We start from the raw sequence: 22,299 nt of genomic DNA, 5'->3' as shown, positions 1-22,299 counted from the left end.
AGAAAATGTCCACGGAAAGAGAGCTAGCCCACCACAATTGGATCTTCCCACAAAATGTCAGCATGAAAGAGCAGAAAGTGCTCAGAGGCGGGAAGCTTGATAACCACCAGCGCAAAAGCAGAGCGTCAGAGTTGGCCGGCTGCTGATGCAATATTTGAGGATTGCTTCATTTACTCATCTTACGTGGGCAAAAACGTGCATCTCAAACACACATGGGTACCCCAATGAAAGAATGGAGGATAAAAGAGGCTTACCTGAAAAATAGCTATCCAAGCATAGCCAATATTATCAAAATTAATAGCTCCATTGTGCGGGTTGAGATCCCCCGTCCTGCAAATGTTGTAATACTGGTTCCAATTGATGCAGGCGTTTCTGCTGCTGAAGTCCAGGGTGTACGAATTTTGGTTGTAAGAGTCCATGCTCAAAGTACATTCCACCTTGTACTCCTTCCGGTTTGGGATGCTGGAACATTTCTGCATGCCGTTATCCCGGTGGGACGAGCAGATGAACGGATTCTCCTCGCTTTCCTCTGGCCGATAGTACGGATTCAGGAAAGTCAAGTTGTACGTCCTTGAATGGGAAGGAAAACACAGGAAACTCCCTTATACCCTTGCTGTGTTTAGATCATGATAATTCCCCCCTGAAATTATTATTTTTGAGAATTGAGTTGGGACTGTTGTATTTTATGTAGCGAGGGGGCAGTTCTGAACTGATCAGCTGCTACTGCCTAGCAAGGGGCAGCAAATATTCTTTCCAGCCTAAATTGCCTTTGGCAAGATATTCTATACTGGGGAAGAAGAGGGCAACTCGCTCCTACACGTTTGGTTTTTCCTCTTATACTGCTCCAGTGTCTCTGGGCCAAAACGTACATTAGGGAATTGTTGCCATGCCAAAAAACCTGCAATGCAACAATCCAAGTAAACAAAGAGAAAGAAAACGAAGTCGGTCTCACAACAGGTCCGACAACATTTCAAGGCCTAGGATGACCCTCGTCTCCTGGTTCTGACCCCACCTGCATGACTGACAGAAGACCATGGTGAGACTCTTGCTGGCTAGATCTGTGCATGACATTTCCCATCCTTAAAATGACCACTCTGGAAAAATGCTGCTCAGAGGCAACATGTTCCATGCAACATTGCCGGGGGTGGGTGGGCTTGTTGTGTGTATGCAACGTCACGCGTGCAACACACACGTGTGATGTCACGTGCATTGGGAGTTGGCCATGAGGCCCTGGGGAGGAAATGTGGAAATGGAATAAAAATGTGGAAATGGATAAAAGCGCCCCCCCCCATCCAAACAATAACTATCATCGGTGCAGGTAAGAAAAAAAAATTAATTTTAATTTTTATCATCTACAATACTGTTTTATTTATTTTGTAGTACAGTACATTGATTATTGCGTTCATTTTATGGATCGATGGTCTCGTTAGATAGTAAAATTCATGTTAAAATGCTGTTTTAGGGGTTGTTTTTAAAAGTCTGGAATGGACTAATCCATTTTGCATTACCGTACTTTCTATAGGAAAGCATGCCTTGGTTTTGGAACGCTTTGGTTTTGGAACAGACTTCTGGAACAGATTAAGTTTGAGAACCAAGGTACCACTGTAATGGCATTGTGACATTGGTGGCTTCATTTTCAGTTGCTTTCCCAACGACCCCTAGCATGGAATGAGGCCTGCATGCAAAAAAAGCCCTTCCCTTCAGGCCTTGGACAGCCTTTCTCAGAAGCCCAGACATCAGATGCAATCCAAGTCAGGAGGAGGAAATTAGGCAGCCCTGCAAACACCTTTCGCTTAAACACACAAAGCCGCCTGGAACTCTCTGTTTACATTTTTATACTGCCTGGCAGAGTCTTAGTAATAAAAATAAACTTAACTGTGTGGGGAGAGCACTCCAGGCTGCCAACGGCACCGCTAAGCTCAGCAGCTCTGGAGTTTTAATTGATGACCAAAGCAATCCCATTTAGGACTGTCCTGTGGCATTTGCTTGATACCCAAACTCCCCTTTCCTTTCCAAACATTTCTTCAAAGAGCGTGGCAAGGTGGAAAATTTGTTTACGGGTTGTGGCAGAAATGAGTGCACCCACAGAAGGGTGGGTGATGGAGACAAGTCTATACGCTGGAGGTGTTTTAATGGGGGACGATCCAAGCTGATCAGGGAGAAGAAAGTGGAGAGAGGGGTTCTTGTGCAGCAGATCCCGGGGACGACACCTGACCTTTGACACTGGGCAGGTGGCAACCGAAAGCTCACAACTGGCCAGCAATGACGGGTGCCCATTGGTAGTGTCAAAGTCAGAGAGACCAATGGTAGGTGGATTCAGAGCCAATCACAGGCGGAGAAATAAGCCTCACCCACACCATATATTTAAAGCACTACAGTGACGATTTAAATAGTCATGGCTTCCACCAAGGAATTCTGGGAGCTGTAATCTGTTGAGAGTTGTTAGGAGATCCTCTATTCCTCTTATGAAGCTACAGTTCCCAGAGTTCCCCGGGAAAAGGGCTTGATTGTTAAAGTACGCTGGTAATTGTAGCTTTGTGAGGGAAATAAGGGGGCTCTCAGCAGCCCCAGGGACGCGGGTGGCGCTGTGGGTTAAACCACAGAGCCTAGGGTTTGCTGATCAGAAGGTCGGCGGTTCGAATCCCTGTGACGAGGTGAGCTCCTGTTGCTTGGTCCCAGCTCCTGCCAACCTAGCAGTTCAAAACACGTCAAAGTGAAAGTAGATAAATAGGTACCTCTCCAAGCGGGAAGGTAAATGGCGTTTCCGTGCGCTGCTCTGGTTCGCCAGAAGCGGCTTTGTCATTCTGGCCACATGACCTGGAAGCTGTACGCCGGCTCCCTCGGCCAATAAAACGAGATGAGCGCCGCAACCCCAGAGTCAGCCACAACTGGACCTATTGGTCAGGGGTCCCTTTACCTTTTACAGCAGCCCCAAGGAACTCCAGTTCCCAGAATTCTTTGGGCTAAGCCATGAATGATTAAAATGGTATCACAGGGCTTTAAAGGTAGGGTGTTAATATGGCCCTGGAGCCTGCCACAGGCACAGCCAACTAATTCTATTCATTTAACTAATTCTATTCATCTAACTTATTGCATTGATATCCCACCAGTCCTCCAAGGAGCTCAAGGTGGTGTAGACAGTTCTCCCCATTTCATTCCCACAACAACCCTTTGAGATAGTTTAAACCAGGCTTCGTCAACCTTGGCCCTCCAGATGTTTTTGGGCCTACAACTCCCATGATCCCTAGCTAGCAGGACCAGTGGTCAGGGATGGTGGGAATTGTAGTCTCAAAACATCTGGAGGGCTGAGGTTGACGAAGCCTTGTTTAAACTGAGAGGACCACAGTCACACCCCGTGAGCTTCATGGCCAAGTGAGGGATTTGAAGCCTGGTCTCCCAGGTCCTAGTCTGACAGTCTAATCACTCTAATTGTCAGGGCCGGCCCACCCATGAGGCCAGGTGAGTTGACTGCCTCAGGTCTTACCTTCCAAGTCCCGGACTACAGAATCCGGGACCGGCAGCCGTGTGACACCGGAAGTTGCGTCGACGTAACTTCCGGTGTCGCTTTGCCCTTCTATGGGCACCAAAAATGGCCGCCGCCGACTTCGAAAGTCGCTTGTACGCATGTCAGGAAGTGCTTCGACACAACTTCTGGTGTCACTCCGGCCATCTATGGGCACCAAAAATGGCCACCGCCGACACCGGAAGTCGTGTCTATGCACTTCTGGACATGCGTAGATGCGACTTTTGAAGCCGGCGGTGGCCATTTTTTGTGCCCATAGAAGGGCAAATCGGAAAGAAAAAAAATGGCCGCCAGCAGGAGAAAATAACGGAGAAAAACGGGAGACGAAGTGATACGGGGGACCACTGGGAAAAGGTAAGTAAAATCAGGTTTTCCCCGGAGAAAACGGGGTACTTGGCAGCTATGCCTCAGGTGGCAGCATACAATTTTCTGAGGGCAAGAGCTGCTTGACGGTGGAACGGTCTCCCTCGGAAGGGGGCGGACTCTCCTTTGCAGGAGGTTTTTAAACACAGGTTGGATGGCCATCTGTCAGGGGTTCTTTAGTCGCAATCCTGCATTGCAGGGGGGCAGCATCCCTTCCAACTCTACGGTTCTATAATTAAACACGCACAAGCGCATGGGCAGATGTAAGGAGGTGGCCGATTGACTTCCGAGTACTTACATTTGAAAATTGGTGTCTAGGAAACATCTGTTCCTCAGCAGCCCGGCCCACAGCTGCACCCCGACGATCCCAAAGATGAAAAAGACAAAGAAACACAACAGAAGGACATTGCCTAACATAGGCAGAGTATCTAACAGCAGGGTGACGAGTATGCGCATACCTGGGGAGAGGGAGAGAGAAGGGGGGAAAGGAGATGAAGGGAGGGCATGGAGCAGGCAGGCAGTGGTTGATAAAAAAGATTTGGCAGGTCCTTCCAGGATCCACTTGGTTCAGATGCACAGCTTGTGTGACCCAGCCCTGCACATTTAAAAATAATAAATAATAATAATTTTTTATTTATACCCCGCCCTTCCCGGTTTAGAAACCGGACTGAAGGCGGGTAACAGCAAATATGAAACATTGATTAAAATACGATTTAAAAACAGCATATGAGCAGCATAAAATACAACATAAATGCAGCATCAATGTCAATAAAATTCAAAAATTCAGGGGTCATTTTAGGGGGGGAGGAGAAACCCCAGTCAGTAGACATCAAATGATCACCAGGGCTAACTGGCCAAGTTGGTCCTACTAGGGCCAGCAGGAGACCAGGGAAGAGTTTGAGTATGGGGTCCCAGAAAGGGTTTCTTCATAAAAAAAAAAAAGGAAAGGGAAAAGGGAATAGAGGATCAGGCTATTTCAAATTGAAGGCCAGGTGGAATAGCTCTGTCTTACAGGCCCTGCGGAAGGTGATCAAGTCCTGTAGTGCCCTAGTCTCGTGGGACAGAGCATTCCACCAGGTCGGAGCCACCACTGAAAAGGCCCTGGTGGAGGATAGTCTGACTTCTTTAGGGCCTGGGACCTTTAAGCTATTATTATTCATGGACCTTAGGGTCCTCTGCGGGACATACCAGGAGAAGTGGTTCCATAAGTACGAGGGTCCTACTTCCTCATACATCTGCATTAGGGAGGGAGGTTCATTGCAGCAGGACCAGGAAACACCTGGACCTCTTCACCAGCCTGCCCCATCTCTGCCTCTTGGCCTCCTCCCTCCCTCCCACCAGCCTGCTTCTGCTTCTGCCTCTAATTCTGGACTTCTGTCTGCCACACACTCTTCCAGCTCACTAAGCCCTGTAACCTTCTTCACCTTCCAATGCCTCCCCCCCCCTGTCTTCTCCTTCTGACCACTCCTCGTTGTCCCACCACCACTCCCTGGGCTCTGTGCCTTCTTCCTTTGGGTCTTCCCCATCTGGTTCCTCCCGCCCTTCCTCTACGTCCAACCAGTCCATGACAGATGATGGGAACTGTAGTCCAAGAGCAACTTTCGGGTGGCACAACCTTGGCTGCCCCTGGATTAGGACTAAATTCGTTTGTTGACATCTTTCCCCCTGCCACCCTTTGGGCGATACGGCTGGCCGCCTTTGTCAAGGGTACAGCTCAACCCATGGCGTTGGTGGGAGGGGAGCAAGCCCCTCCTGGGAGAAGCAGAGCAGGGTCGCAAAGTAATTTAGATGAGAACTGGCCAGGAGAGAGAGAGAGAGAGAGAGAGAGAGAGAGAGAGAGAGAGAGAGAGAGAGAGAGAGAGAGAGAGAGAATGTTAAGGCTTTGCCTGCGAATTGGGGGATCAGAAGGGATTACCTGGATGGCTGATGCTATCTGGGATTCATTATACCCTTGCAGTCCGCAACCCCGATTGCTGCCGAGATGCCGTTTGGCACCGGAATGACCTGCTGTTGTTTTCAACGGCGGAACTAAGCCCCGCATCAAAGGGGACGGCGAGCAGCCGTTGTGAAAAAGCAAACGAATGAACAGCGGCAATACTAAGCCCGATTTCATGTTTTTTTTGTTGCAGGGGGGAAGCAAAACATCTCTTAGCTAATCGGGTAGCTCGCACCTCAGAACCTCCCAAGCCAAGAGCGGAGAGGTTCAGGAATGAATGTAGTCCCCTCTCTGGTCCTCAGTCCTCTTCCCCAGCCACACCACCCGCCCCTGGCCATAAAAACATAAGCAGAGTGGCCCCATCTTGTCCAGCATCCTTTTCTCGCACTGGCCACCCAGATATTCCGTGGCAACCCTGCAAGCAGAGACCTGAGCACAAGACCGAATCTCCCCTCTTGTAAACACCAGCGACTCTGCTATTGGGAGGTCAGGCGAGTGCCGTCGTCCCACCATGTTACCTGGTGCTGCTAAGGAGTAAGCTATCTTGTTGACATCTTTTCCCCTGCCACCCTTTGGGTGATACGACTGGCCGCCTTTGTCAAGGGTACAGCTCAACCCATGGTGATGGTGGGAGGGGAGCAAGGCCCCCCCCCCTGTGAGAAGCAGAGCAGGGTCGCAAAGTAATTTAGATGAGAACCGGCCAGGAGAGAGAGAGGAACGCCCTCTCCTGTGGAACGCCCTCCCATCAGATGTCAAAGAGAAAAACAGCTACCAGATTTTTAGAAGACATCTGAAGCCAGTCCTGTTTAGGGAGGCTTTTAATCTTTAATTGATTATTTTATTCTTCTGTTGGAAGCTGCCCAGAGTGGCTGGGGAAACCCAGCCAGATGGACGGGGTATAAATAATAAATTATCATCATCATCATCATCATCATCATCATCATCATCAGTATCATCTAAATGTTTGGTGCAGATGCAGCCTTATGAAGGTCAGCCAAAGGAGGGGAAGACAATTTTTGGGGACCGCAGCACTTTACGGGAAGCGAGTTTTCTTTGGGCGGGGACATTCTTACCCTCTGGTGCCGATCAATGTGCCTGATGAATCTGCTGGTGGCAATAAAGACTTTGCAGGGGTGTTTCATCCTGCTAAAAGGTTTCTCTGTGCAAAGTGGCATCCTCCTGAGAGCTTTGCCCTACCAAGCTTTCTGCTGGCTTCAATTCCTCCCCCGTGCCCATTAGTGGCCCAATTTGGAGACAGTGTGCCATTTTGGCTCGGCTGCAATCTCTCAATAAGCCTCCTTTTCTTTCTTCTGCTGAGCAATCCTCGCTTTGCCTCCCTTGTCATTGTCAATTACTCCTAACAAAAGCCCCTCTGTCTTCAGAGGGCCAGCGTGGTGTAGTGGTTAAGAGCGGTAGACTCGTAATCTGGGGAACCGGGTTCGCGTCTCCGCTCCTCCACATGCAGCTGCTGGGTGACCTTGGGCCAGTCACACTTCTCTGAAGTCTCTCAGCCTCGCTCACCTCACAGAGTGTTTGTTGTGGGGGAGGAAGGGAAAAGGAGATTGTTAGCCGCTTTGAGACTCCTTCGGGTAGTGATAAAGCGGGATATCAAATCCAAACTCTTCTTCAGTGCAAAATCCTGTTGGTGTGAGGCCCCATCAAAAGGAAGGAAGGAAAACTAAAGAGCATAAGAACTCAAGATGAGCCGTGCTGGATCAGGCCAGTGGCTCATCTTGGCCAGCATCCTGTTCTCACAGTGGCCAACCAAATGCCTGTGCAAAAAAACCCTGCAGGCTGGACATGACTGCAACAGCCTTTCGTCACCTGCCTTCTCCAGCAATTCGTGTTCAGAGGCACTACTACTGCCTTTGACAGGGGAGGGAAAACACAGCCACAATGGCTAGGACCCTTTGTTAGCCTTGTCCTCCATGAATTTGTCCAATATTCCTTCTAAAGCCACCTGAATTTGAGGCTGCTCAAGGTTCCCCACATGAGATTCAATGAAAGAAAATAACCCAATGGCAGATCGGTCTTGTCTCTTCTTGGTTGACCCTCAGTTTAAGATATTTTGAGGTGCCTTGAGATCTTCTCTGTGGTAGAGCATCTGCTTCGCAAGCGGAAGGTGCACAGTTTAATCTGAACACCTGATTTGCACAAAGAAGGACCCAGGTATAACCCCTGGCATTTCCAGGTGGGGTCGGGAGAGACTCCTGTCTGAAATTCTGAAGAGCTGCTGGCTGGTCAGTGTTGACAATACTGAAACAGCTGGACCAATGGCCCAACTCTGTACAGTGGTACCTCAGGTTAAGAACTTAATTCGTTCTGGAGGTCCGTTCTTAACCTGAAACTGTTCTTAACCTGATGTACCACTTTAGCTAATGGGGCCTCCTCCTCCTCCTGCTGCTGCTGCTGCTGCTGCACGATTTCTGTTCTCATCCTGAAGCAAAGTTCTTAACCTGAGGTACTATTTCTGGGTTAGTGGAGTCTGTAACCTGAAGCGTCTGTAACCCGAGGTACCACTGAATAAGGCAGCTTCTTATGTTCCACATGGGGAAAATATGATTAGGAGGTATTAGGCTGAAAAAACAGCACTATATTTTGCCAGGGTTATCAGGGTTATCTATCTATCTATCTATCTATCTATCTATCTATCTATCTATCTATCTATCTATCTATCATCTATCTATCTATCTATCTATCTATCTATCTATCTATCATCTATCTATCTATCTATCTAATCTATCTATCATCTATCTATCTATCATCTATCTATCATCTATCTATCATCTGTCATCTATGTCATCTCTCTCTCTCTCTCTCTCATCTATCTATCTGGTGTGGGTTTTGAGCGTGAATGAAAGTAAGGGTGGGAAAAAATTGTAAAGCTAGAGGAAACATCTCTCCCTCCACCCTTAGAAAAACTAAGTGCCCTGCCAAACACACAAATTGTAGGGATTCTTCACCCAGCTATTTCCAAGAACAATTCTGAGTGGAGACAATGCCTGTGCTGCATGGACATTTTTCTTTTTTAGCAGTAAGTCTCTGCAGCAAATGGATTGCTGTCAGCCTCCACCAACTAATACAATCAGGTGTAGCCAGGTGGGCAGATCAAAGCACTTATCCTTGACCGAGCTCTGTTTGGGATTCTCAATGGACCCCTGCCCTTTGGCACCAGAATTTAAGATGCTCTACTACGAGACTGCAGTGAAAAGGCTGCCTTTGCTAGAAACCATCTGTAATACACACACACACACACACACACACACACACACACACACAGCTTGATTATTTTAAAAAAATCAACCCCCCTGTACAGTATACAGTGGTACCTTGATTCTCAAATGCCTTGGTACTCAAACAACTTGGAACACAAACACTGCAAACCCAGAAGTAAGTTTTCTGGTTTGTGAACTTTTTTTGGAAGCCGAACATGCTCCATTTTGAGTGTTACACTTCTGATTTGAATGCCACACTTCTGTTTTGAGTGTTACGCTGAGGTCTGTCTGTTTTTGCTATTGATTTTGCCTTTTGTTTTTGCGGTTCTTATCATTTTGTTTTTGTGACTGTGTGGAACCCAGTTCAGCTACTGCAGGCATCCCCAAACTCAGCCCTCCAGATGTTTTGGGACTACAACTCCCATAATCCCTAGCTAACAGGACTAGTGGTCAGGGATGATGGGAATTGTAGTCCCAAAACACCTGAAGGCCGGGTTTGGGGATGCCTGAGCTACTGATTGATTGATTGATTGTGTGACTGCAGTACATTGTTTATTGCTTTCATTTTATGGATCAATGGTCTCGTTAGATAGTAAAATTCATGTTAAATTGCTGTTTTAGGGGTTGTTTTTAAAAGTCTGGAACGGATTAATCCATGTTGCTTTATTTTTTAGGGGAAAGTGTGCCTTGGTTTTTGAATGCTTTGGTTTTGGAATGGACTTCCAGAATGGATTAAGTTTGAGAACCAAGGTACCACTGTACATTAGATTTATTGGTGAAAAAAAAAGTTAAAAAGAAATCCATAAAAGGATTCAGAAGCATTTGTGCTGCGATCCCACTTGTAATTTTAAATTCCTCTTTGTGGCTGCAGAATAGGCCCCTCCAATATGCAAATAGCTTTACTAAGGGGTGGAGTTACAGCAGGGTCAAGCCCTGAGAGCTTTTTAAAAGCTTCAATTGACCCCAAGCCTTTGCTGGGACAACATCTTCCCAGGTTCGCTAGAGCAGCCCTCTGGGAGCTGGCCAGGGTGCTGAATTGCCTCGCTTTGGGCTGGAAGAGGCCCTTCAAAATATTTCCACTACCCGCACGGAGTCTAACCCTCAGCAGAACTGGGCACACTGGAATTAGCTTCCAGCCCCTATGTGTTCTTCACCGTCAAAGCTTTACAGGTAGATAGCTATTACTGGGAGCCCCAGACAATTCAATACCTTTTTGAAACAAAGTGAAAGAGCAGGCAAAGTCATTTCTTACGGGCACCTGATTATTTTTCTGCAATTACACGAGCTCTTGGCAGATGAAAGTTTCCACTAAAAAACGATAAAAGAGCTCAGAACAGATATTAGCATATCGGGAAAGGATCACTCGGCAGCGTGCCATTGCTACCAGGAAATGAATTCAACTGGTGGGCTTATCTTCCAAATTGGATTGAGGACAGACGCAGCTGAAGCAAATCATGGAAGGGGCTTAAGGCCCACTCAAATCTCCGAGAGCAGACAGACCCTGTTTGGTTCGCCTTTGCCGCTGATGCCCCCACCCCCTGCAAACACAGAGGCTGAGCTGGCAACAGTCTTGGGAATGCTGAAAGCTGCAGCTATACAAGTTCCAATGGTGTGGTTGAGTGCCCACTGCTGTGTGCATGGCTACTGTAATGCACTCTATGTGGGGCTGCCCTTGAAGACTGTTCAGAAGCTGCAATGTCTGCAGAATACAGCAGGCAGGGTGCTGGTGGGCACGTCTTATACCAGTTCTCTGAGGCCTGTGCTGGTGCTTCCAAGTCCAATTCAAGGTGCTTGCAATGACATACAAAGACTTGGGTAAGGCCTTGCAGGGTTGCCATATGTCCTCTTTTTCCAGGACACGCCCTCCTTTCCATGGGTAGAGTCCATAGTTAAAAGTAGAAGTCGGCAAATGTGTCCTCTTTTCAAAATATGGGAACCCTACGTGATGTTCGTTATATTCAATGGACCTACTCTGAATAGGACTGACCTATACAGTGGTGCCTTGGTTGTTGAACAGGTTGCCTCCTGAACAAATCGGCTCCCGAATGCTGTAAACCCAGAAGTGAGTGTTGTGGTTTGCGAACGTTTTTTTGGGAAGCTGAACATCTGATGTGGCATCCTCAGCTTCTGAGGCTTCTAACTGAGTGCAGGAAGCTCCTGCAGCTAAACAGAAGCCGTGCCTTGGTTTTTGTACGGTTTCGGGAGTTGAACTGACTCTTGGAACAGATTAAGTTCAAGAACCAAGGTACCACTGTAGTTTGCTCTAAGGCAGGCATCCCCAGACTTCGGCCCTCCAGATGTTTTGGACTACAATTCCCATCATCCCTGACCACTGGTCCTGTTAGCTAGGGATCATGGGAGTTGTAGGCCAAAATATATCTGGAGGGCCGCAGTTTGGGGATGCCTGCTCTAAGGCAGCTCTTCATGTTCTTAAACTGGTTTTTACTATTCTTAGTTTTTACTGGTGGCTGTCTCTCTCCCTCACTCCCCCGCCCCTGTCCCCTGCAGAAGAATAATACATAACAGTGAGAAACAAATATTAAGGTTGCTAAGAAAATTTCCCCAATGTTAACCCAGAGACAAATAGCTGAGGTGCATATTTATGACACCGCTCCCTTCCTAAACCCATCACTCATCTTCAAAGAAAAGCCCCAAAGGAGGAAATAAATAAAGGAAGCTGGAAAAAAAGGACCCAGGTGCCATTCGGGGCCAGCAAGCAAACTAGAATTGAATTATAGAATCGTAGAGCTGGAAGGGACCCCGGGAGTCATCTAGTCCAACCCCCATAATTCAACATTTAGTCTGCAGAGAGGTCTAAAAACCACCCAAAGTTTCCTACATGCGCTCATTCCCCCCTATTATTAGCTTTGGCCAGCCTGGTGCCCTCCAGATATTGCTGGACTCCAACTCCCAGTGAGCATGTCCAATGACCAGGAATGATGGGAGTTGTAGTCCAGCGACACCTGGGGAAGGGGCACTGGGCTGGGGAAGGCTGGCAGAAATTACCCACTCTTTAGCTGCTAGATTTAAGAAGTCTCACCCCCTATCGATTAAGACAGTATAGCAGCGTTCCCCAAGCTGGTGCCCTCCAGGTGGCATTGGACTACAACTCCCATCAGCCCCAACCAGTGTGGTCAATGGTCAGGGATGAGGGGTTTGAACTCCAGCATCTTCTGGAGGGCACCAGGTTGGAAGAAACACTACGATACTATGAAGCAGTTAGCTTGACACAGTTCAAATCCCCATTCTGCGATGAAGACCAGTGGGTGACCTCGAGGTCTGCCACTCTGTCTCAACCTAACCCGCCCTTGGCACAGAACTGACCTGCGCCTCCATGGACAGCTGTGAGTCCAAAATGACTCCCTGGCTGTGCAGCTGGTCCTTCAGGGGCACAGTTACCCCATTCAGGACCAGGGAGTCCTCCATACCCGAACACCCCCTGTCCCCCAAGAACAGTACTTCTGTCTTGTCAGGATTCAACCTCAATCTGTTAGCCGCCATCCATCCTCCAACCGCCTCCAGGCACTCACACAGGACCTTCACCGCCTTCACTGGTTCCGGTATGAAAGAGAGGTAGAGCTGGGTATCAGCCGCATATGGACGGACACCCAGCCCAAACCCCCTGATGATCTCTCCCAGCGGCTTCATGTAGATGTTAAAAAGCATGGGGAAGAGGACGGAACCCTGAGACGCCCCACAAGTGAGAGCCCAGGGGTCTGAACACTCATCCCCCAACACCACTTTCTGGACACGGCCCAGGAGGAAGGAGCGGAACCACTGTTTAACAGTGCCCCCCAGCCCCCAGCCCCTCTAGACGGTCCAGAAAGATGTAATGGTCAATGGTATCAAAGGCCACTCTCATACAATATCAGGGCAGCGTACAGCGATATAAAAACATTTAAAGCAGTACAAAAGTAACGTTAAAACGACTGGCCATTCGATGCAATTACCAATTTAAATGAAAATGTTTTGCTCGTTTGTAAGGGGAGGATGCGACAGAGGTGTTTAAATAAGTCACAGGGTGCAGAAAATGGACAGGGAGATGGTTTCTCTCCCTCTCTCATAACACTGGGATTTGGGGACATCCGATTAAGCTGATTCCTGCATTGCCAGAGATGGGACTGGGTGACTCTTGAGATCCCTTCCAACTCTATGTTTCTATGAACGCCTGAAGATTCAGGACAGACACTGAGTTTAAGTTAAGCTATGGAACTCCCTGCCACAGGAGGCAGCAACGGCCACCAAAATTGGAAGTCTTTAAAAGATTTGGGGAATTCATGGAAGAGAGGGCTATCAAGGGCTGCTAGCCCAAATGGCTATGTTTCGCCTCCACTTTGGGAAGCAGTGTGCCTGTATAGACCAGTTTCTGGGAATCACAAGGGGGGGGGTTCCGGTTTCCGCCTGCAGGAATGGCGGACCTGTTTTCCATCTCTCTGACCTTCGTAAGGAATTTGGCGGTTGCTAGGGGAGTAAATGGCAACCCCCTACCCTCTCCGGGGGTTACGGAGAGGGGCCGCTGGCCCGCGATGCCCCCAGACCCACTCCGACTGTTTTTGGAGTGGGGGGAGCTTGGGCTGAGCACTTACAAGGGCCAGGACTCCCGGACGCTAATCTGCATGGCGGGGATTTCCATGGTTAAAGAAGATAATTAGGCTTAAATCTATGGACATACTTCAGAAGGAGGGGAAGAAGCGCTGTTTACTGCTGAGAAATTTATGCTGCTGAGGGAGAGGAGTCAAAGATTGTACTGCATCTGGAAGAAGGATTGATGGGGACGGAGCGATAAGGGAAGTGAGTTTTTATTTTATTTTTCTTCATATTGTTGCCTCGTACCTTCCCGGACGCGATGTCCTGGCTTGTTTGGAGTGAAAGAGAAGCAAAAGACTGTGTGAGTTGAACTTTATAACTGTTGTTACTGAGCATATTTTTTAAAGATGTGGAGTTGCCGATGAGAAAAGCCCCCCCCTAGTTGGACGGAAGGAGTTCTGGACGCGTTCGGAGGATTTATGAGCTGTGACGCACTTTAAATTGGAGCAGCGACCTGAAGCTAAGTTCAGCTATAGGGCAAGGAGATCCATTAATTTACCAAGAGTCTATGGTTTGATGTTTGGGTCTCCTGCCTGGAAAAGCTGTAAATTATAATGATCGTAAATCTTCATGGCTATGAGAGAAAACGAAAGTGATTTGAGCTTTTTAAAATGGCGCTGCTTCGAACTGCTTCGACGCAACAGGGAGCTCCATTAAGAAGATTTATGGGGAGGCTGGACTGATTAACTCACACAGGAGAAAGAACATCTGTGAAACTTTGTTTGATATTTATCTCAGCAGCTGGGAAACAATCGGATGAAAGTGGAAAACATCTATGTGACTGTAAGGGGAAGATCTGGATTATTATGAACTTGGAGGACGATTTGAACTTTAGAAAAAAGACGGCAGTGGACAGTTGCGAGGAATTCCCAATTTCTTGAAGCATGGGAACCCAAATAAAAAATTTTTTAGATGATTTGGCATAACATTCGGTTTGATTGATATATATATGTGTATAATTTGAAATATTGAATGTGATATAATTGGTTTTAATTGGAAAATTAATAAAAATATTAAAAAAAAAAAGGGAATCACAAGGGGTGAGAGCACTGCTGATGTGCTCTGTTCCTGCATGTGGGCTTCAACACTGTGAGAACAGGATACTGGACCCGATGGGCCACTGGCCTCGCCCAGCAGCGCTCTGCTTGCATTCTTATTTTTTTGTTTTGCCATCAGCCAAGCGGTCAAGGAACAAGAGAAAAGAGAGACCCAGTTAGAAGACTTGGACCCTGATGTTAATTTCTTCATCTCAAAGGGGAGCCGGGGGGGGGGGAGCGAAACTAATTGCGCAATGGACTTACTTGGCACCCTGTTAATGGCTCGTAAAGGCCTGAGTACACGGACGGTACGGATGGCAGATAAGCTGACGTTGTGCCCATCCAAGGAATATTCCATCATGCTGGAGAGAAGGAGAGAAACACACAAAGAGAGATACACAGGTGAGAATGGAGTTCTCAAACATCCTCTAAACTTGTACGCTTCCTTATTACAGAAGAAGTTCCACGGGACACAATGGGTGCTTATTTCTAAGTAAGCACCCATCTCTGAATAAACACATGGCTACATTCAATAAAATATCATTAAGACCTAGATGAAAATTAGATGAAAAACAAAACACAACCAATTTGCTACTTGATCCTCTTGGTGTCAAGGGGAGGCTGACAATTACAGCAGTAATGGCCCATGTGGTTCCATTCATTGGCTGTGAGTCCTGGAAGATCTGCTCTCTGCCTTGCAGGACTTTCCCCATCTGGTTTGGGACTGACTCCAGCTACAAAAGCTAAGGCTGCTGAACAGACTCTTGGGCTGGGGGATTGAGGGTTTTTTGGGGGGAGGAGAGGTGTTGCTGCTGTTGGTATTGTTATTTTTTGTACCTTTGCTTTAGATCTTATGATGATTTATGTGGAAATAGTTTCATTTGTCAATTGAATGCCCATTTGTCATGGATGCTTTAGTTGAGATTCCTGCATGGCAGGGGGTTGGACTAGATGACCCTCAGGGGTCCCTTCCAACTCTGTAATTCTATAGTTGCAGGTACGGAAGTCTTTGACATTTTGTCTGAAGTTATGTTTTTTATGTTGCAAGCTGTCTTGGGCATGGTTTCAACTTTGGAAAAGTGGCATACAAATAAAATGATCGATTGATTCACTAGCAGGCAGTGTGGTGCAGTGGTTAGAGTGTTGGACTAGGAACAGGGTTCAAATCCACACACCCCTCAGCTATGACCTTGGATGACCTTGGGACAGTCACTCTCTCCCCACCCAAATGTAGTTGAGCTGATAAAATGGAGCAGGGGAGACAACCCACCTCTACTGCTTTGAGCTCCTTGGAGAGGAAAGGCAGGATATAAATGTAGGAAGTAAATAAATGTGGTTCCTAAGTACAGGTATGAGAACGATTCCTTGTAAACTGCTTGGAGGTTTTGTTACAATCAAGCAGTATATAAATGTTGGTAAATACAGGAAAATACTAGGAAAATTAGAATATCATCGAAAAGTGCATTTATTTTAGCAATGCAACTTACAAGGTGAAACCAATATATGAGATAGATGCATGACATGCAAAGTAAGATATTTCAAGCCTTTATTTGTTGTAATTATTTGTCGTTAGGCGGGTCAATTATAAATGGAATGTAATTAATGAAATGTAATAGCGATGTTTATTTTTGTATTATTGTAACTATTGTTTTATTACTGTGGAATTTCCAAAAGAAAGCATTTGTAAAAATTAAAATAAAATAATAATAAGTTGCATTACTGAAATAAATGCACTTTTTGACAATATTCTCATTTTCCGAGTTTCACCTGTAAATAAAGTTGAGCTCTCAAATCCCCATGAGATGTAGTATTGCATCGGCTTCTTGAGGACATCTGGTTTTGTATGGTAGGAAGCAGGATGCTGGACTAGATGAGTGTGATGCTGAAATTTTCTCCCACAACACCCCTGCCCCCCCCCGAGTGCTCTCCATCAAGTTATGGGGAAAGAAATTGCATTTGAAAATTATGAAAAGGGAGTAAACATTTCCATGAAGTTGTCATGGGTAGAGTTCAGGGTTTGGGGTGTGTTGACCTTACTTCCAATGTGATCCCAATTATTTTAAAAATAATTTATCTTGGCGTCTGCATCTTGCAGCCTCCTCGGGTGCCAACACTTCCTGAAATCCTCTGATGTCCTCAGCTGGGCTGTCCTATAGGGATCGGAAAGTGGGGAGCCTGCTAGTTGTATGCCTGACCTGTTCATTTTCATTTTTTAAAGTGAAGTATTTTTACTTTGAAAGAAACTGGAAGCATTTTTTTTAAAAGGTACATGAAAAGTCTTTCCTTCAAAACAAAACCAGAGACTGCACTGACCTCAGACACTGGGTAGGCAGCCTCCCCAGCTGCTCTCACTTCAGTTAGAGCTCAGAGGATGATGCCATAAAGTAACTCCTCCTACGAAGCATTTCAGTTAAGGCACCTGGGGAGGCTGCAGAAATGTTCCATGGAAAGAAAAGCACTCACATCACCCTCAATCACCTTTCAAGCATGGTGCAGTGGTTAGAGTGTTGGAGTAGGTCCCAGGAGACCAGGGTTCAAATTCCTCACTTGGCCATGATGTTCACTGGGTGTGACCTTTTGGGCCAATCACTGCCTCTCCTTTCTTAACCTACCTCATGAGGTGGTTGTGAGGATAAAATGGGGAAGAGAAGAACCATATATGCCATATGTCCTTAGGATCAGAACATGGCCTGAGGAAAAATGCATTCATCAGTAGTGATTTCTGTCTGTTTTCTAGCAGTGGGGATAAATACCAAAGAAAGCATTCTCTGGAATGGAATCACAGGTCTTGTGGGGTGTTTTTCAGGGCTTTTTGGCTTCCATGCGATGGCGTAATATGCTTTCCGAATAATCCTGCCACATCTGCATTCAGCGTTTTGAAACCAAGCGCCTGGGATTTATTTTGTCACTGCCACACCGCAGAACATGAGAGAAACAACTGGAGCTGATTCAAGGGCCACCTAGCAAGGAAATATATATCACAAACACCAATTTCCACCTGCCAGTTGGAGCGAACAGGCCAGGAGCCAGGTGTGTGAACCGAGCCGACTTTCCAGGAATAATACGAGCTATTGTCTAAAACCATTGTGCAAACATTGTAGGATCCTGAAGAGCTGCCTGGCGGCAGTCCCAGTTTATTACAGCTTCCACCATAAATGGATGCAGCTATTTATCTGTTTATCATCTTTTTATTTGTCCAGGCTGAGACAGCCCTCTCATGCGGAGGTGTGGAGCCTCAGGCTTGGGGGCCAAATTCAGCCATCTAGCCCTGGGGCTGCCAGAACCTCCAGGTCTGACCTAAAGCCTCCAGGTTTGCCTGGCCCCCTCCACATGACAGGATGGGTGTGTGCTCGAATCTCCAGGTGGGTGGGAGTCCCTTATTAATATTATGCTGAATGATTATGGTTATTATTGAGGAGACTGTACATGCAGATTGCAAACTTCAGCTTCTCAAGAACTGGCTGCAAATTACTGCAAAACACTCTCAGGGATGGGGGTGGGGTCTGTCGGGGTCTGTCCTCCTCCCAGGGTGCCAACTTGAAAAAATACAGGTGAAACTTGGAAAATTAGAATATCGTCGCAAAGTGCATTTATTTCAGTAATGCAACTTAAAAGGTGAAACCAATATATGAGATAGATGCATGACATGCAAAGCAAGATATTTCAAGCCTTTATTTGTTGTAATTGTAATTATTTGTCATTAGGCGGGTCAATGATAAATGGAATGCAATTAATGAAATGTAATAGCGATGTTTATTTTTGTATGATTGTAACTATTTGTTTTATTACTGTGGAATTTCCAAAAGAAAGCATTTGTAAAAATTAAAATAAAAAATAATAATAATAAGTTGCATTACTGAAATAAATGCACTTTCTGACAATATTCTTATTTTCCAAGTTTCACCTGTATATAGGGGGGCGGGGGTTCCCCCACATAGTCAATTACAAAATGTGGCATGCACACAACATTTGAATGGCAATGCCTATAAACTTTGGGGTCCCCAACCCACTGCAAAATTTTACCAGGGGAATGAAGGGACCTCAGCACCTAGGAATTAGCTCTTATGCTTCCGCCCCTCTCCCAATTAACCTCCGTCTCCAGGGCTCAGTGGTCTCAGGGAGCACAGACATCGCCTAATGCCATCCTGAGGTCTTGGGTTTGGGTTTTGAAATCTCTGGGTCTGTGATGTTCCTGACCTGGCAACCTTATCTAGGCCTTTGCCTCTTGCTTTCTGGACTGCCCCCACCCCTAGCTAAACCTACTCTCCTCAGGCCCCTTCCCTCACCGGTTCTGTGTTTTTGCTTGGCTGGAAAGTGTTCCTGAACTCTGAGAATGTCTCTCATTGGACTCGGTGGAGGATAGAGCTGAGTGCATGAGCAGAAACCTGCCCACCGTACAAAGGTAATCATTTCTTCCTCAGCTCACTTTCACTTCTGGCCCTGAACATCATGGGAGTGTGGCCCCCACTGCAGAGAATATGGCCCCCAAGCGGCAAAAAGGCTCTCCCCTCTTCTCTAGTGAGCATGGGAAAGATCTATATAATGGATGCCCAATGAAGCTGAATGTTGGAAGTTTTTAATGTCTGATGTTTTACTGTGGTTCTAATATTTTTCTGGAAGCCACCCAGAATGGCTGGGGCAACTCAATTAGATGGGTGGCAAATAAATTATTATTATCATTATTATTATTATACAAAGGACAGTGCTTCTTCACTCTGCACATAGTTAAACTATGGAACTCCCTCCCACAGGAGGCAGCAATGACCACCAACTTAATGGCTTTAAAGAGATTAGACAAATTCATGGAGGAGAGGGTTAGTGATGGTTACTATTACTAGCCAAGAGGTCTGTGGTCTGCCTCTGCTGTGAAGAAGAAGAAGAAGAAGAAGAAGAAGAAGAAGAAGAAGAAGAGGAGGAGGAAGAGGAGTTTGGATTTGATATCCCGCTTTATCGCTACCCTAAGGAGTCTCAAAGCGGCTAACATTCTCCTCCCCCCCCCACAACAAACACTCTGTGAGGTGAGTGGGGCTGAGAGACTTCAGAGAAGTGTGACTAGCCCAAGGTCACCCAGCAGCTGCATGTGGAGGAGCAGGGAATCGAACCTGGTTCACCAGATTACGAGTTCACCGCTCTTAACCACTACACCGCTCTTAACCACTAAGAGGCAATAAGGCTTTTGAATATCCGTTGTTGGAAACCATAGTAAAGGTAAAGGTAAAGGGACCCCTGACCATTAGGTCCAGTCGTGACCGACTCTGGGGTTGCGCGCTCATCTCACATTATTGGCCGAGGGAGCCGGCATATAGCTTCCAGGTCATGTGGCCAGCATGACAAAGCTGCTTCTGGCAAACCAGAGCAGCACATGGAAATGCCGTTTACCTTCCCGCTGTAGCGGTTCCTATTTATCTACTTGCACTTTGACGTGCTTTCGAACTGCTAGGTTGGCAGGAGCTGGGACCAAGCAACGGGAGCTCACCCCGTCACAGGGATTCAAACCGCCGACCTTCCGATCAGCAAGCCCTAGGCTCAGTGGTTTAGCCCACAGCTCAGTGGTTTAGCCCACAGATCTTGCTTGTGGACTTTGCAGAGGGGCATATTGTTGACCATTGTGCTGGACCAGGTGGGCCCTTGGCCTAATCCAGCAGGCTCTTATGGGAGGAAGGGCAGCATAGAGATTTAATTAAAAGCTGTCTAGAAAATGAAGGCTATGCAGATATGACCTTTGATACCAGGCAGGGCACAACACATTGCCTGCTTTTAGCCGTCCTGATGATCAAAGTCAGAGGAAGTTTATCTGATAAGGCCGCCTGTGTCTTGCTTATGGGGGACACTTAGCTGTCTACTCCACACAGAGGTGCTGGGAAGAAAATATCCAGTTCTGTCCTTTCACGCCAGTTTGAGCCTCTGTTTGCATCAGAACTGCCCTGGTTACTGTGGCCTTTTGCCTGATACCACAAGCACTCATCGCTCTATTTACTCACTCGAGGACACCAAAAGGGTAAAAATGGGTCCTGCACATTCAACACTCACTTCCTTATCCCTCTGGGGACTAAAATAGCTCCATTATCAAGGGGGTGACTGACGTTTTAGAGGACAGGGTGGCGGGGCGGCAGAGAGTAAACTTAAAAAGGAAAGGAAAAACACGCCAATCATTTCATCCCATAGTGGTCTGAGCTTTGTGGATGCTTAAAAACTAACAAAAAGACATTTTCATTTGGATACTCAAACGTTTTAGATATTTGAACCAATGTGGTGCAGTGATTAAGAAAGCGCCTGACTCATTTTAAATATTTGCCACCCAGGTGGTGCTGTGGGTTAAACCACTGAGCCTAGGGCTTGCTGATCAGAAGGTCAGCGGTTCGAATCCCTGTGACGGGGTGAGCTCCCGTTGCTCGGTCCCAGCTCCTGCCAACCTAGCAGTTCAAAAGCACGTCAAAGTGCAAGTAGATAAATACAGCGGGAAGGTAAACGGTGTTTCCGTGTGCTGCTCTGGTTCGCCAGAAGTGGCTTTGTCATGCTGGCCACATGACCTGGAAGCTATACGCCGGCTCCCTTGGCCAATAATGCGAGATGAGCGCGCAACTCCAGAGTCGGTCACGACGGGACCTAATGGTCAGGGGTCCCTTTACCTTTACCTCAGAAACTGTAGGACCTAAAGCAGGGCAGATCCTCAGGAACATAGGCAATTGCCTCATAATCTGGCTGCCAGTCACTCTCCAGGGTTTCAGAAAACAGCAGAGAATATAGCTGTGTATTGTATCAGCCGGAAGTACACAGAAGCACGCCCCCCCCCCCAAACAACACGTAGCATCTTGCTACCCGGTTAAAGTAATTTCTACTATGGCCCTGAGACAAGCAAGCAAAATTGATGGGCTTTTAAATCATGCCCCCCTCCTATAGATATACGTTTTACACCACTTTCTCTTCCAGCCCACAACACTGATTGATGAGCAATTTGTCTACTGACCCCGCAATTACGATAAAGAAGTCCAGGCGATTCCACGTGTCTCCTAGGTAACACTTCTGCCCGAAGATTCCCAGAGCTATCATCTTGATGACCATCTCCACAGCGAAGAAGGCAAAGATGAAATGATCAAACGCCTGGAGTGGAAAAGGAAAAAAGACAACAATAAGAAGTCGCTATTAGTCCCATAGTCAATCCCTGTCATTTAGTGTAGCGAATCGAGTGATGGACTAGCATCTGGGAGAGACTGGGGTTCAAATCTTCCCTTGGGAGCCAGTCAGAGTGTCACACAGAGTGGCCTACCTCGCAGGGTTGTTGTGAGCAAAAAAAAATGGAAGGGGGGGCAGCGGAGAATTATGCATGCCACTTCAAGATTCTTGGAGGAAAGATGGAATATAAACGTAATTGATAAGTAAAATAGGTGAAGAAACACTTTCATATCTGGTGAAGGAAACAAAAAGAAGAACATTCCCATATTGGAACTGAGTAGTTTTGGAGGAGTGTTACATGGTTTTGTAAATGAGGAGAGCCTATTCCCAGGGAGGAAAGACAATTTCACAGAAATTAAGAATCTGGCAACAATTCCAGAGGCTGCCTTTTTTTGACAGCTAGGTGTTTTCTAGTGTTGCAACCCAACCCAAAAGAACAACAAAAATATAGATTGGTTTTATCTG

The 22,299-nt window shown here is 46.8% G+C and overlaps 1 protein-coding gene across 2 annotated transcripts in view; it reads right to left on the bottom strand.

Annotated features, from left to right (window-relative positions):
* CACNA1H (calcium voltage-gated channel subunit alpha1 H) overlaps nucleotides 1–22,299 on the bottom strand; it is a 393,193-nt gene that overhangs the window by 149,680 nt on the left and 221,214 nt on the right. For both annotated transcript variants that reach the window (XM_060282381.2, XM_035130681.3), the window contains exons 4-7: nucleotides 21,629–21,762; nucleotides 14,926–15,023; nucleotides 4,185–4,344; nucleotides 255–570 (exon numbers count right to left, since the gene is read on the bottom strand). In XM_060282381.2, the coding sequence (XP_060138364.2) occupies nucleotides 255–570; nucleotides 4,185–4,344; nucleotides 14,926–15,023; nucleotides 21,629–21,762 (708 nt within the window). The remainder of the gene's footprint in view (nucleotides 1–254; nucleotides 571–4,184; nucleotides 4,345–14,925; nucleotides 15,024–21,628; nucleotides 21,763–22,299) is intronic.

This window comes from Zootoca vivipara, chromosome 13 (genome assembly GCF_965207765.1).
Source record: "Zootoca vivipara chromosome 13, rZooViv2.hap1.1, whole genome shotgun sequence".
Lineage (NCBI taxonomy): Eukaryota > Metazoa > Chordata > Lepidosauria > Squamata > Lacertidae > Zootoca > Zootoca vivipara.
Note: the sequence above shows the minus strand (reverse complement) of the source record. Positions and strands in the feature narration are given on the sequence as shown.